Source organism: Rhamphochromis sp. 'chilingali', assembly GCF_963969265.1.
Source record: "Rhamphochromis sp. 'chilingali' genome assembly, chromosome: 7".
Lineage (NCBI taxonomy): Eukaryota > Metazoa > Chordata > Actinopteri > Cichliformes > Cichlidae > Rhamphochromis > Rhamphochromis sp. 'chilingali'.
The window spans coordinates 25936710-25951806 of record NC_137934.1 but is presented as its reverse complement, the minus strand read 5'-3'; the positions used below and the strand labels follow the sequence as shown (position 1 = coordinate 25951806).

The window sequence follows — 15097 nt, the reverse complement described above, 5'->3', positions numbered from 1 at the left end:
TAAGAAAGGTAAACAAACAAAAGCCTGAAGTATGCCACATTACACAAGAACTGGACTGAAAATCCGTGGCAACTGGCCCAATGGAGTGATGGATCCAAATTAAAAAATTTACAGCCTGCATCTGTTAAAAACGGTGGAGGCTCTCTCATGGTTGGGGCTGCATTTCAGCCAGTGGTGTTGGAGATCTTGTTAAAATCGATGAAATTATGAATCCAGATAAGTATCAAAAGATTTAGCATCTGCAAAAATGGTAAATTGCTGCACCCATCTCCCATTTTCCATGCAAATTATAAAGATATAAGGGGTGCTCAAAACTTCTACATAAGCCTGGTGCAGTCGTACTGTGTAAAATTGTATGCACACACAGATTTGCCACCAACAATGAACATGTCTGTTTTTAGTATTGTTTGGTCCTGGAGAAGGACAGCCCTGTTTGGATTCTGCGTGCAAACCACAGTTTCCAGCCGTCTTTAACAACTTAAGAGAATTATACTGCACAATTTTCTCATCCAATAAAAGAATATTTACTACATCCGTTTACCTTGCATTTTATTTAAAACCTACAAAAGGATCACATATTTCTAGCTGTCACTAAGGGATATTGCCCTTCAATATAACTAAAGCTTTCAGACAGTTGTAGGGGTCGCAGTATATAATTATTTGTGACACAGTCATACAGGTTTAAAATAATACGAATTAGAACTAAATACCCTGAATTTGAACTGAAATGTAACATTTAGGACAACTGAGTTAAATTCTATCTCTGAGCTACGTTTTGATGTAAGTACAGGATATATAATAAAATATGTATAATATAAGACCTATTATTTTTTGCACCGTCAAAATTAAATGAGTGAAATGAGTGTCTTGAGCTACACTATAGCTAACTAGTTTACTTGCTAAAGTTAACATTACTGTTGGCTAAAGGGAGTCCGCGCACGGCTGTGGTGTTCTCACATACATTACACGAAACAATACAATTTTGCTCCAATAAAAGTAAAATAAATGACATAAATTAAAGATTTTCTCCATTTCGGTCGTCCATCACGGATGCAGCGTCTACTGTCGCGGTTGCTAAGCAACAAGAGCCGAGCGTCGTAGGGGACACGGTCCAGTTTAACAGCCGCTCACTTCCGGTCTTTAAGGGCAGCCCCTGAATTTGAACACACGCCTAGTTTTGCGTTTTAGGAGAGTGAGTGCTTAAATGATAAAAGAAGTAAGCACACAGACAGCGCAATAATGATGTAATACTTTGTGTGTGGCGTTGCCACTGGTGACGCGTCTTTATCCGTTTTAGTCCCGCCCTTGCTCGCTATTCTCCCTGTGATTGGCTGATAGTGGTTCCCTTGCGTTTCACTGGTTAGGCTGTGTGCAGCCCGTTTGCTAGCTGGGTATATTTAGCTGATTGCATTATCGGATCAGATTTAGCCTGCAGTCCAGCAGAGTAGTGAACGTTATTTCAGGTGAATTCTGACTAGTAGTTAGCCAAGTAGTTAAGCTAACGTGAACAGCAGCCGTCTTTTTTCAGAAAAGTCTAGGTTATCTGTAAGGAGCGAAAACAAACCATTTCGGACATGTCTTCAGACGAAGACAGGGCCAAGGAAATTTTGAAGGGCTTCAAACTGTATCCTTTTTCCTGTTTGTATTGCGCGAATGTTAGAAACACAGCAGTGAGCTAAATAGCTAGCTGTCTGGGTAAAGGCATAGGACAGGATGCAGCAGCCACATTAGCAGGATGGATGTTGTTGTACAACAAGCTTAGTTGCTAAAGCTAACCTGCCACAGTCTCTGCGCACGGAGTTGTATAGTTGCTGTGTTCCAGTGTCTGAACGGACACAACAGCAGCTCATTGAATGACGACCTGTGGGCTCACATGAGCTTCCACATGAGGGTGAATTCGCCTGCAGTTGTAGTACCTGTGGCACATGATGAGGATGAGATTTTGCTCAGGTAGCTGAGAAGTAACTGTTGTGCCTCCTGTAACTATTATTAAGCGCCTCACAGGTATGTGACTCGCGTTGAGCATAGTCTGACTGCTGTATGGTTCCGTAATGCTGGAAGTTGAAACCCAGGTGCGCCTCTCTGTGTGATGATGGCAGACTTGATTCCACGCAGCTATTCTGGATTTGTATGCTAACCACCAGAGCAACATTGGAGATTGCAGTATGACCTGTTAAATGTGTACTCATGTAGTGAGTCAATTTTATTCCTCTTTGGTGTGCCTGTTAGCGCTCATCCAGCACATGTCTGAGAAAGTGACCGAGCAACAGATTTGTGATTAGAGAATAGGAGATGCTGTGCAGGATAAGTGTTCAGCATAAGTTACCTCAGTCATTTAGGTAGGTAAATGGAGTCTCTTTAAGCTTGATGCAGCTCAACATGTCATTGATTGATTCATTAATTCTGAGTTGTAGCATCCAGTTTGAAAGACAAATGTCAGAACATCAGTCTGTAAACTAAACCTGAAGCTGGTGTTTTGTTTGTTTTTTAGCCAAGGGAAAAAAAAAAAAGACAAAGTGATTAAAGTCATGCAGTAAAAGTGCGGTAGAGTAGTATCACAATAGTCTCTTATGTGTAGGTTATCATTGTAGACTTATTTTTAGGGGTTACACCTTGTGTACACATGCTGTAACATAAGCATGAAGCAGAAGCTAAGGAGGTGTTTCAAGCACACATCTGATGTTTACGTTGCCTATATCTTATAAGAACTCAGCGCTGAGTCAGTTCACAATCATTAAAACACTTGTAAAATAGAAGGACATGCCTAGAAGCACTCAAACACACGAGTAAAACTATGTTATAACCTGTGTCGCACAGAATTAAACAAATACACTTCATTTCTGATGCTCAGAAAACATAAAAACTGAAAAGCATGTCCAGATTAGAAATCTTACTATAGAAAAAGTCTACAGAAAAGAAAGGGGGGGGGGGATTGTGTGCTTAATGGTTAATGGTCTGTGCCAGTGTCACCCTTTCATGTAAATTAGCTTGAAGCTACACTAGAACATCCTGGGTTAACTTGACCAGTTAAGAACCAGCTCTATGTGAGCACTTTTTACTGCAGGCTTGATTTATACATTCACACACATTTCTACAGCACTTTTACTGCATGCCTTTAACTGTTTGGTCAGACCTCTTGATGCACTGTGGTAATGGTTAAACCCATGATTTAGTGGAATGGAGCTTTACTGCCTTCTGTCCTTATTGAAATGGGCTAAAGAGAATTTTCTTTTTCCCTTCTTTAGTGTAATGGTAACACAGATAAAGTCCAATATGACAACAGCCCTGTTTAACTAATATAATACTAAAGTAGTGTTTGTGAAGTTATGTCACTTTGTCCCATACTGAGTAGTCATCAGATTTGTAAATGGTGAAATGTGATGATTTTAAATGGCCAGGATGTTCTTACGAAACCCCTTCAGACACCTTGGAACTGGAAGGAAGTCTTCTAGAAGGATTAGTCAGATTTCAGCAAGCTGCTGTGAGAGACTGACAACTAAAAGAGCTACACAGCGGTCTTTGTGCTAAAGCACAAAGACCGCTGTTTGGTACTTCAGTGTTTGAAAAGCCAGCTGGAAACACTGAAGTACCAATCTTTTGATATCTTTCTAGATATCAAAAAAGTAAAATAATGACCTTTGTTTTAACTGTATGCCAGCTCAAAACACTATTCATCTTCTTTTTATGGTTTACTAGTTGTAAATTAAAGGCAAAATATAAGCAGCTAATGTAATTGATGGTAAAACCTCAAGCAAAGAGAAAAGTTCTCTCCGTTTCCTAAAATTGCAGTTATGTGCTGTGAACATCACCTCAAAATAAATGGACATCAAAATTGTATTCTTTGTTTATCCTAACATGTAATACTATAAAAGCTATTTTGGCAGCTCCACAATCAAATCTTATTGAATTCTGGTGTAAATGGCTTAAAGGTCAGTAGTTGTATAAATGTTGGGGTTAGGAAGTTGCCAGTACTTGGAGCCATTAACATGTCTTTAAAAAATAAATGCAGACTAAAATGTGACAGCAGCTTTTCACTGGGGGCTCATTAACGATGTTCTGACGGGTCTGTGCAGGCACCCTGGTGATTTACACACACACACACACACACACACACACACACACACACACACAACCTGCAGCAGACCCACAGGAGGCTATGGTATAATTTTGTATGATGTTATTGGAGCTGAAGTGTGTATGGGTTTTAGACTGTGAGAAAGTGATTGGAAGTAAATTGAATAAGGGCATACATTATTGGGTGTAAAGCATTTGTGGAGGTGATGGTTTTTATTTTCTGAGCCTTTTTTTTGTTTTGGTAGTGTGTAAAGAGGATTCTTCTGGATGGTGTAGATCTGGTTATGCATGGAGGGATTAGTGAAACTGTTCAACTCAGCATACTTTACTAGAAAGCCAAAGGAAGGGGGAGGGGCTAGTAGAGGTAATGGAGTTGTGCTGTCAGTGGGATCTGACCCATACGGCTGGGATTATACTCCCTTGCAGACTCAGCCACGGACAGCTGTCAACTGCAGACACTTAGCTTGGAGGAGGTATGTACATTTGGTGCCCTTCAAGTGGAGTGGCTGTGGAGACAACTGTGCACAGACCCAACCACAGGGAGGGTATGTGAAAGTCCACTCAGTCTCTTATATACACTGTTTGGACAAAAGCCACACAGCCACCATGTACAGGGCTCAACAGATAACAAATATTTTACAAATGGGCCAAAAACCTTTTTCCAAACTATAAATGACTGTATTCACTGTAGTGAAGATTGAGTGGACTTCTCTGGGAGGTCAGAAATGAATAAACTAATCACATAAACATGTGACCACTAAAACTACCTTTTCAGTTCAAAAATGGAAGTAAATAACTGATTTGGCATCTTAATCAAAATAATAACATGTTGTACTTATATCCAATAAATTTGAAAATTATAATAGCAATTATAGAAACATAGAAAAGTAACTTTGGCAATTAAGGACATCTGTGACATAAAGCTTACACATTTGTAGAACTGTGTTCTTCAAGCAAATTCGAAAACAGTATAAGAAATCCACTATTCATTACACTATTCACAGATGACTAATGAATAATCCCATAATATGACGACTTTCATTCCTCTGGGGGGTTGGCCAACAGGCTGCTGGTGGAAACTGTGCTACTGTTGTCTGAAGATGAAGACAGAGGAGAAGGGGAAGGTGTTTTAGGCATTGGTAAGAGAGAAGGAAAGGCATGAATGCAGAAGTGTGAGTAGGAACTCTACATGTAGGGACTCCGACTGGTAAAAGGAGAGAGCTGGGTGATACGGAGAGAAGGAAGGTTGATATATTGTGTGTGCAGGAGGCAGCAGCTTTTCACTGGGGGCTCATTAACAAGCAAGGGAAGCACTCAAGGTGGATTCAAACTATTCTACCATGGTTTAGATTGGAAGTGAAGCGGCGTGGGGGTTATTTTTAAGGAAGAGGATGTGAACAGTGTTATGGGGATGAAGAGGGAGTGAGGTGGGATCATGAGTTTGATGATGGAAATTGAAGATGTGACGTTAACGGTTGTCAGTGCAGAGTGTCCCTATGGCGGGTGGGAGTTGTTAATTTCAGTGTAATGTAGGTTATGGGAACAGAGGTGATGGTGTTGGGGAGGAAATGTGGAAAATTACGTGGCAGTGGATTTTGCAAAAAGGATGGAAAGGACTGTCAAACATACAAGAAAAGAGAGGAACATAGGGTGGCATAAGGTCACCTTATGTTCACCCTGAGTGCAGTCTGAAAGACATATGAGACTCCAGGGTGGTGTCAAGGGAGAATGTAGCTAAGCAGCATCTGATGGTAGTTGGTAGGATGATTTTAGAAATTAAGAAGAGGAAGCGAGTCAAGGATTAAATGGTGAAAGTTGAAGAAGGAAGCATGTTGCTCAGAGTTCAGGAAGGAGCTGGGACAGGCTGTGGGGTTTGTTGGGAAGTTATCAGATGACTGGGAATGTACAGCTGAAGTGGTGAGAGAACCTGTCAAGAAGGTGTTTGACATATCCCTTGTATTTAAGAAAGAGTATAAAGATACTTGGTAATGGAATGAGGAAGTACATGAAAATATTCAAAGAATGAGGTTGGCAAAGAAAAAGTGTGATAGTCACAGAGATGAAGAAAATAGACAGGTGTACTGAGAGGTTTACAGCAAAGAAAGAGGTGGCAAAGGCTCATAGTGAGTTTGTGAAGCTGGAGACTAAGGAAGGACAAAGGACTTGCAGAGAGATCACGCTGAAAAGATTGTGCAGCAGCCTTTCAATCTCTAAACATAAAGATGGAAATCGAGTAATGAGTGAAAAGAGTGTTGAGAAGATGGAGGAGATACAGGAGTAAGGATGGAGGACAATTTTATTTATACAGCGCCAAATCACAACAACAGTCACCTCAAGACGCTTTATATTGTCAGGTAGACCCTACAATAATACATACAGAGAAAAACCCAACAATCATAACCCTATGAGCAAGCACTTCGGCGACAGTGGGAAGGGAAAACTCCCGGAGGGGCGGACATCTGCTGCAACTGTTTGGCGTTAGGGGAGGAAGACGGGACAAAAGACATGCGGTGGAGGGGGCCAGAGATTAATAATGAGTATAATTCAGTGCAGAGAGGTCTATTAACACATAGTGAGTGAGAAAAGCGACTGGAGAAGAAACACTCAATGCATCATGGGAATCCCCAGCAGTCTACACCTATTGCAGCATAACTAAGGGAGGATTCAGGGTCACCTGGTCCAGCCCTAACTATATGTTTTAGCAAAAAGGAAAGTTTTAAGCCTAATCTTAAACATAGAGATCGTGTCTGTCTCCTGAATCCAAACTGGAAGCTGGTTCCACAGAAGAGGGGCCTGAAAACTGAAAAAAGCCTCCCATTCTACTTTTAAATACTCTAGGAACAACAAGTAGGCCTGCAGTGCGACAGCGAAGTGCTCTAATAGGGTGATATGGTACTACAAGGTCATTAAGATAAGATGGGGCCTGATTATTTAAGACCTTATATGTGAGGAGCAGGACTTCAACTTCAATTCTGGATTTAACAGGAAGCCAATGAAGGGAAGCCAATGCAGGAGAAATATGCCCTCTCTTTCTAGTCCCTGTCAGTGCTCTTGCTGCAGCATTTTGGATCAACTGAAGGCTTTTTAAGGTGTTTTGAGAACACCCTGATAATAACAAATTACATTAGTCCAGCCTAGAAGTAATAAATGCACAAACTAGTTTTTCAGCGTCACTCTGAGAGATGATGTTTCTGATTTTAGAGATATTGCGCAAATGGAAGAAAGCAGTCCTACATATTTGTTTACTGTGTGCATTGAAGGACATATCCTGGTCAAAAATGACTCCAGAATTCTATTGGTTAGGTTACATATAAAATTATTGCTTTTTGTTCATCATCAATTTATCCATCCAGCCTCTTCTGATTATTGTGGGGGCGGGGTTTAATTGTAGCTACCATAGGTTGAAAGTGCATTATGAGAAAATTTTCAAAGGTCATATTACAGTGTATGATAGATGACTGTTCATAATAATAGTAGCGTATTAAAGGTCTGCTTTTCACCTGTGTTTTGACACACTGTCAAAAAAAGTTGTAACGTCATCATTTTCAACATGTTCCAGCCATCAGTGCTTGAGAATTTAAATCTGTACTCTGATGGTTTTAAGGTTGTTCTGTGGGTTTGTGCTGTTGTCCTCCTGTTGTTTCTAACGTGAGCAGTCAGCACTTCTGTACTACAGTAGGAAATTCAGCATGCAGGCTTCATGAAGTCTGAGGGAATACTTGTTCCAGGGTACCATGCTTTGGTGTTAATGGCTGACCAGTGTTAAGTTGTAGTACTGCTGTTGTTGCAGTAATATTGTTGAGCTGATCAGAGGTTGTGTTTCTTCACCAGATATCCTGCCAGTTTTCATTTTGCTTTGATTGGAATTAAGTGAGGGCATGGCGCATTAAGAACAGCTTCAGTTCCTTCACGTAAGCTTCTACTGGTTTTTGGCTGATGTCTCCAGTGCAGCATGTCCCTTTTGAAAACACCAGTTGTAGAAGTATCCAGATCCATAATTTTTATTCACAGTACACGCTGTTTGTTGGGAAAAGATCATCTTTAATTGGAAATGATACGAATACAAAATTTCAAATATTTTGAATTTGGCAGCAAACACTTGAAAAAGTTGGCAATGGGGTAACACGACAGGGAAAGAGCCTGAAAATATGCATGTTGAAAAGTCTCACTGCGCTGACCTGACATGTAGGGACTTTACAGGGAGGTGTAGGTCAGGTACACGCTAGGTTACAGCATAGCTACTTTGTAGATCTCCCACTGCAGCAGAAATTCCCAGTAAGTCTACCGGTGTGTATTTGAGTGGTGCGTTCACTTTGGTTAGGACACTGTTACTTAACTGTTTCCTGCTAGAAACTGGATGAATCTTCGGGATGCAGAGACGGGCAAAGTGCTGTGGCAGGGAACGGAGGACCTCTCTGTACCGGGAGTAGAGCACGAAGGTATGTCTGCGCTTTTGACACTCTCAAGTCATATCTGTTGTGAGAGAACAACTAAATACAAATCTTCAAGACCTGTTTATCAGATGGTTTACCCACTAATTCATAATAAAACCCACTCATCTCATAAGCCAACATTGTCAGCTAATACTGATTGTTCTATATATGCAGTATCCTTCTCTCTGTTTATTTAGAGGCTGTATATTTAGACAAAGTCGTTTTTTCACATCATTTTAAGTTTAAAAATTATAATGTTGAAGAGGCGTTTGTGAGGGCCACTCAAAAAACACCAGATTGACCTTTTAATGTTACCAAAAGTGATTTTGCGGTTTTCAATCATCCTGTTGTAGAAACCAGCCTCTAGTTAACATTGGAAGAAATTGGTTTCACTCTTCCAGTGAAAATTGTGTGCAGCACAAACAATAAATGTGTTCTTTTGTAAATGACAGATAAGGTCGGAAATGACTGTTTATCAGGATCGACTGTTGCAGGTAAACAGGAGTGGAGTCATCACATCCATCATAAAATGTTTTGTGGCATTGTGCCTTCAAATAATGTAAAACACAGGACGACCAAGCAGAAAAAATGTGTTTGTCCATTATTGTTCAAGAAGTTACTTGACAGCACGATATCGCACTGACAGCAGGGAGTCTTTTATGAATTCCATTGTCATCACAGATTTTCCCGCAAATCTGAGGAGCCTGATCAATTTGTTACACTCACAATTGTTCTCGGTTTCCATTCAACCTGATAATTCAGTTACTGAAGTGAAATAATGATCAATGGGTTATGCAACTTTTTTTTTTTTAGTGACAGTAAAAAGCTAAACTTTGTCTGTTAGTGGACAGCAAATCAGCCATTCATTATTCTTCACTCTCTCCCTTCCCCGTCATATCCCTCCATCAGTTTTTTAAACCATAGTAATTACACCTTCCTGTCGTTCTCGCGCTGTTCTTGGGCCTGCGGTCTCTCCTCCTGCACTTCTCCACAGCAAGTGTGAGCAGCAGCAGCCTCCTGTGACTGCAAAGGCTGGTTACTAGTTGTTGCTAGGACTACAGCTGTCAGTGTAGCAGCAGCCCTAACAACTAACATGTCGCTTAATTTCACACAGTTTGCTGCTTCCATTTCTTGTATCAGAGTGGCTATAGCTCAGGAACTAGAGCGGTCGTGCTAATTAGATGGTTAGTGGTTCAATCCCTGCCTGTTCTGGTTTGGATGCCATAGTATCATTGGGCAAGATGCTAACAATTCGTCGAAGTGTGGATGTTGGATGGAAGCACATAAGCATGGAAAACGTTCTTGTATGAATGGATGTGAACAAGTGAATGAAGCATGTTATGTAAAGTGCTCCGAGTGCCCCAGTAGAGTAGAAAAGAGAACCAGTCCATTTACCATTTCTGTCTTAGCTTTTCAGCTCCACTTTGCTACTTTTGTTTGCTTTGTTCCATCTTTATCCGCCACTTCTTCCACGATACACTCTGTTCTACAAGGTGCATGAATGCACAGGGAGGGCAGACGAGGGGTCAGTTGCCTTGACAGATTTGATCTGATCCTACATGCTGACCTGTAGCCTGTATAATTATGTCTATAAAGTCTTAGGTCCTGGGCCCACAAATGAAAACACTGAATGCTGGTGTTACGTACCTAGCTGTTGTAAGCAGAGTTAATTATATACGGCATATCTGTCTCTTCAGCTCGTGTCCCAAAGAAGATCCTGAAGTGTAAAGCAGTGTCCAGAGAGCTCAACTTTTCTTCCTCAGAGAAGCTGGAGAAGTTCAGACTGGAGCAGAAAGTTTTCTTCAAAGGACAGTGTTTAGAAGGTAATATGTGAAAACTGACAGATCAGTGTTCGTTTCCACATGAATGGAGCCCTGCATGTTCCTGTCTGGTTCTACAGACATCCTCTTATCCACATGTGGTACAGGGACCAGTAGCTAACTGAACATGTTAAAAACGGAGTCGACTAGGTACTGCTGGAAAAGTGCTATATGTTATCCATATCTTATCTGTCTCATATAATATAGTCAGTGTAAGATTAAACCTATTTTACTCCAAATTATGTCAAGTTTATTAAAATGTGTTTAAAATTTGTTAAAAAAAAAAAAACAAAGACCAAAATGAATATATACAAAATACAATATTATTCCCTTAAAAGTGATTACTACCCACAGAGTGAGCAGTGAAATGCTATTTGAAGATGTTAACATGTTTGAAGTAAACCTCCCTTTCACATAGCATCATCACTTAACCTCGACCCCTCAGCTGTAATCGGCTGACTGCGTTATGTCGTCACCACGGTGGGCGGGTGAGAGGTCACCCAGGTTTGTGAATGCAAGAACTCAAGAACAAGGCAAAAAAGAAACTTTGCATCGATACCATAGCTGTGTCTACTAAAAATCTCAGACAAGTTCAAATCTCAATGACTTGGACTTGGTCAGGTTTTTGTTTTTTTTTTGAAAATCTTGTGAATGTGAGAACTTGAGAAAAAGACAATTTTGAAATTGATACTATAGGTGCGTTTACTAGGAGGCTAACAGCTTTTTGTTGTTTTGACCATGTGTAGGGACAAATGAAGGCCTGGTAGTCTTAGGAAGGTTAACCAATGAATACAGTTGCTACATAGTATTATGAAAAAAACAAAAATGATAAAATGCTCAGAATTAAAATCAAATAAAAATGTATTTTTGTGAATTCATTAGCAAATTAATTATAAGATTCTATAATCAAGCAAGTTGAAATCTGAAAGAAGGAAAACCTGTGCAGGGTCACTAGAAGGCGGTTTGAGAAGAACAGACAGCTCACAGCCCTGGAACCTGTTGTGCATTGTCGTCACTTCCCTGTTTCACTGTGTTTGCAGTACAGTAATCCCCCTGACACCCTGCTGCACAGTTCCAGAGAGAAAACACACAATCCACACCCACATAACATGTTTGTGCTGCTGTTTTCCACCTGAGAAGAGAAATGTCTGTGAACTAATATCTAGGCCATGGTGGTATAGTAATAGCAATGATAGTGTGTGCTAGAGCAGCAGCATTGAGCCCTCTGTCTCTCTGTCCAGAGTGGTTCTTTGAGTTTGGTTTCGTTATCCCCAACTCCACCAACACATGGCAGTCTCTGATAGAAGCGGCTCCAGAGTCCCAGATGATGCCAGCCAATGTTTTAACGTGAGTCTCTGCTCAGATGTTTCCTGTACTTTGTGTTTCTGTACTTGGACCGTCTCTGTTTTAATGCCATAGAGCTGTGCTAGGCTTTTATCTGGCCTTGAGCTACATCAGGCCTGCTTCCATAGCGATACAAAGTGTACATCAACACACAAGTGGTCTTATGTTCTTGGCTGAAATATATTTACATACCTGCATTTTATTCTGATGATCTGAACATTTGCACGTAGACGCCTTGTGGATTTTCAGCGACTGAATCATAAAAGATCCAGTCGCTGAGCTTCAAACCGCACAAAGTGTCGTTCAGCAGCCCTACATTCTTCTTTCAGTGCGCCCGGAGGTCGTCTTTAAACAGATGACTTGGGAAGCGCAGGCTAATCATAATTAAAGTCAAGTCCCACATTTAGTTTCCTTTTATTCTACCAGTCACAGCTGTACAAAGTTGCGCAGCATTCATGTATCTTTTGCCCTGTTGTAGTGAATTTTCTGTTATGTTTCACTTTTACTAAAGGCTGACACTTGTCTTTGTTTTCTAGTGGTAATGTTATCATAGAGACCAAGTTCTTCGACGATGACCTGCATGTCAGTACTTCCAGGGTACGGCTTTTCTACGTCTGACATTTAACCCCCCCAAGTCTACCTTCCTGAATGCTGACACCCTGCCAAGGTCTGTAAATACCCAAGGTTAGCTACAATTCACAGCGGTAAAGAGCTCTTTGCTGACGTGGGATCAGCATGTTGGGGTGAAACCCAGCTGTGGCGCCACAATCAGTCAAGTGAGCTCGTGTTCTCTAGTTTTGTCTCGACTTGAAAACCTCTGGACCTTGGAAGAAGAGGGAAGAGGAGAGAGAGAACTCGATTGCTTCCCCTGTTCCAGGATCACCTCTCTCTCTGTTTTCCCCTTCAGACTGTTTCACTGTAAACACGTGATCACTGATCTCAAGTCAGCTAGGGAAGCCCTCTTGTGTTTTTTCTTTTTTGTAGTGCTGCCCTATCTCACTCCCAGGTAGCATTTACTCAGGAACAGAACAGATGTGTAACCTTCTGTGAATAGATATCATGTTTTCTAATCTCCATGTGTCATGTCATGGCTGGTCAAAGATGGACTGTTGTTGTTGAGGGAAGGTGATGCACTCAAGCAGGGGTGGGGGAACTCCAGGCCTCAGGGGGCCTATGTCCTGCAGGTTTTAGATATCAGCCTAGGTCAACACACCTGAATAAAATGATTAGTTCACTACCTCTGGAAGTGGCCTCTGGAGAACTTCAAGACATGTTGAGGAGGTAATTTAGCCATTTAAATCATGTGTTGGATCAAGAATACATCTAAAACCTGCAGGACACGGCTCTCGAGGCCTGGAGTTCCCCCACTCCTGCACTAGAGGGTCGGGGATGACATGAAAGCTCTTATTGTCATTTTAGGTGCTACAAATTTTATTGACAACTCAGATAAAATGTATAAACCTGTTACAATGAGCACTGCATATTTTACATAATTCAAATATAAAGTAGTATAGCCTTGAGGCGACTGTTGTTATGATCTGGCGCTATATAAATAAAATTGAACTGAATTGAGCTCATTTCCTCTGGCTGCCTCCCGTTTCAGAGGCTGTCTGTGAGCGCCCACATTTCTCACATGGTATGTCTTTACTAGTAAGGGTGACTTTCCAAAGCAGGTGAAATGCAGCCTCCTTCCTTCATTTGAGCAACAGAAGGAGCACAACCTGTGCACTCTTCTCCTCCTCAGATGGTCAATTTGTTTTTTTCTAGTCATTGATTAGAATTGCTCGGTTTTTATTGGAGAAATGGAAGAAATATACATTTGTGGATATATTAATCTTTACACATTAACCCATTCGTAATGTTTCACTTTGATGAGTTGATGAGGCCCGTCTAACACTGCAGTGCTCATCCCCTGTTAGTTTTCACAAGCACTAACCTTAGCAGGCTGACTCGTGACTGGAACAAACCCGCTTAATGTAATGTTTGCAACAGTGGTTTCAATGTAGTCTGATAGAGGGCTACACACGTTTGCTTGTTTTTTTTACACTCCTCCATGAATTGTTAAAATGAAACCTTCACACAGTTATGACATAATTAAAAACTGTTGTTATTCATTGGTAGAACAAAACAAGCTTTTATTCCATTAATTTATGTTTTAATTGACCTTCACATGACTTAATTCTGATATTTCACTTTGAATAAAATCATTATCAGGGTGAAACCAAAACATGCGTCATTTTATCTTAGCTAGATCCAGATGGTAACAGCAGCTTGAATTCTTTTACAACACCTTTGCTTTGCATATTCTCACTAGATTTTTAGCTTTGGCTTCCTGCGTAGTTCACACATTCACCTCGTTATGTGTTTTTCTTAGCTCCTATCTGGGCTTTGTAAAATAGATTTGTGTTGTAATATAATGGGAGGTGTGGATTAAAGTTACATGATGTTGGAATAACATGATGCGTTCTGTTTATTTTATTAATTAATAATTTTCCCCGACCTGGTTGGGAAACAATTTCCCCAATTTCAAATGATGCATGTAGAGTTGTTGGAAAAATTCCCATGCACCCTGAAGTATCTTATCGCAGGTAAAGACTTGATATGCTCTTCTATGGCTAGGCCAAAAAACAGGTGGAGTCTCCTCTCTAGTACTGGGGCAAAGACTTCCACAGGCCAAGGAATGTCATTCCCCTAGTTACCCATGGGACCACCATCCCAGTTTGCCAATCCAGAGGGGACTGTCCCTGACCTCCACACAATGCAGCAGAGATTTGTCAACCAAGACAGCCCCACAGCATTTACTTCACTGCAGATACTAGTCAGCTGGCTCCAGAATCCAAGAAACAAACCAAGGGAAGAGGAGAGAGAACTCGATTGCTTCCCCTGCTCCCTTCACTTTTGGCGTCCACCATTGAGACAGGTACCAGCAACTTTACAGCCAGAAATAGAGGAGTGGCATCTGACTAATTTGGATCCTGACCAAAGATCTACTGCTCTTGGAGCAGGCATTTTGCCAGATGGTGCCTCCACATCCACACTGGACATTTGATTGAGATTTCCACATCAGTGCATCTTCCCACACCACCTTGACAGTTGACAGCTCAGCTTCTCTCAGCCTAGGTTGTGGGTGTTAAGTGCACTGATGTGGAAATCTCTTCAGTTTCATGCAGATTTTTTTATGGATTTTTTTTTTTATGGATTGAACAATTATGTTTAGAAATGTACTTAATATACTGTAGGTCGTTTTCAGTGTTTATTTGTGACAGAGGGATAGCAGCAAGAGAGAAAGGGAAGGATTACAAGATGGTAGTGAGACCTGCTATGATGTATTGTTTGGAGACAGCGGCACTGAAACAAAGAAAGAAAGCAGAGCTGAAGATGTTCAGATCTTCATTATGAGTGAGCAGGATGGACAGGATTAGAACT

General features: G+C 40.9%; 1 protein-coding gene across 1 annotated transcript; it reads left to right on the top strand.

Moving 5' to 3' along the window:
• Window positions 1–1348: 1348 nt before the first annotated feature.
• Window positions 1349–13750, top strand: pde6d (phosphodiesterase 6D, cGMP-specific, rod, delta). Its single transcript, XM_080886247.1, has 5 exons — window positions 1349–1624; window positions 8425–8513; window positions 10205–10330; window positions 11569–11674; window positions 12208–13750. The coding sequence occupies exons 1-5, from the start codon at window positions 1575–1577 to the stop codon at window positions 12287–12289; spliced, it is 453 nt and encodes a 150-aa protein (XP_080742373.1). The 5' UTR covers window positions 1349–1574; the 3' UTR covers window positions 12290–13750.
• The last annotated feature ends 1347 nt before the right edge of the window (window positions 13751–15097 follow it).

What these genes read in the sequence shown, in the direction of transcription:
- pde6d (XM_080886247.1), top strand. Translation starts at nt 1,575, where the DNA reads ATGTCTTCAGACGAAGACAGGGCCAAGGAAATTTTGAAGGGCTTCAAA. An exon ending in ATTTTGAAGGGCTTCAAACT is followed by an intron (nt 1,625 to 8,424) that starts GTATCCTTTTTC and finishes GTTTCCTGCTAG; the next exon opens with AAACTGGATGAATCTTCGGG. An exon ending in CAAAGGACAGTGTTTAGAAG is followed by an intron (nt 10,331 to 11,568) that starts GTAATATGTGAA and finishes CTCTCTGTCCAG; the next exon opens with AGTGGTTCTTTGAGTTTGGT.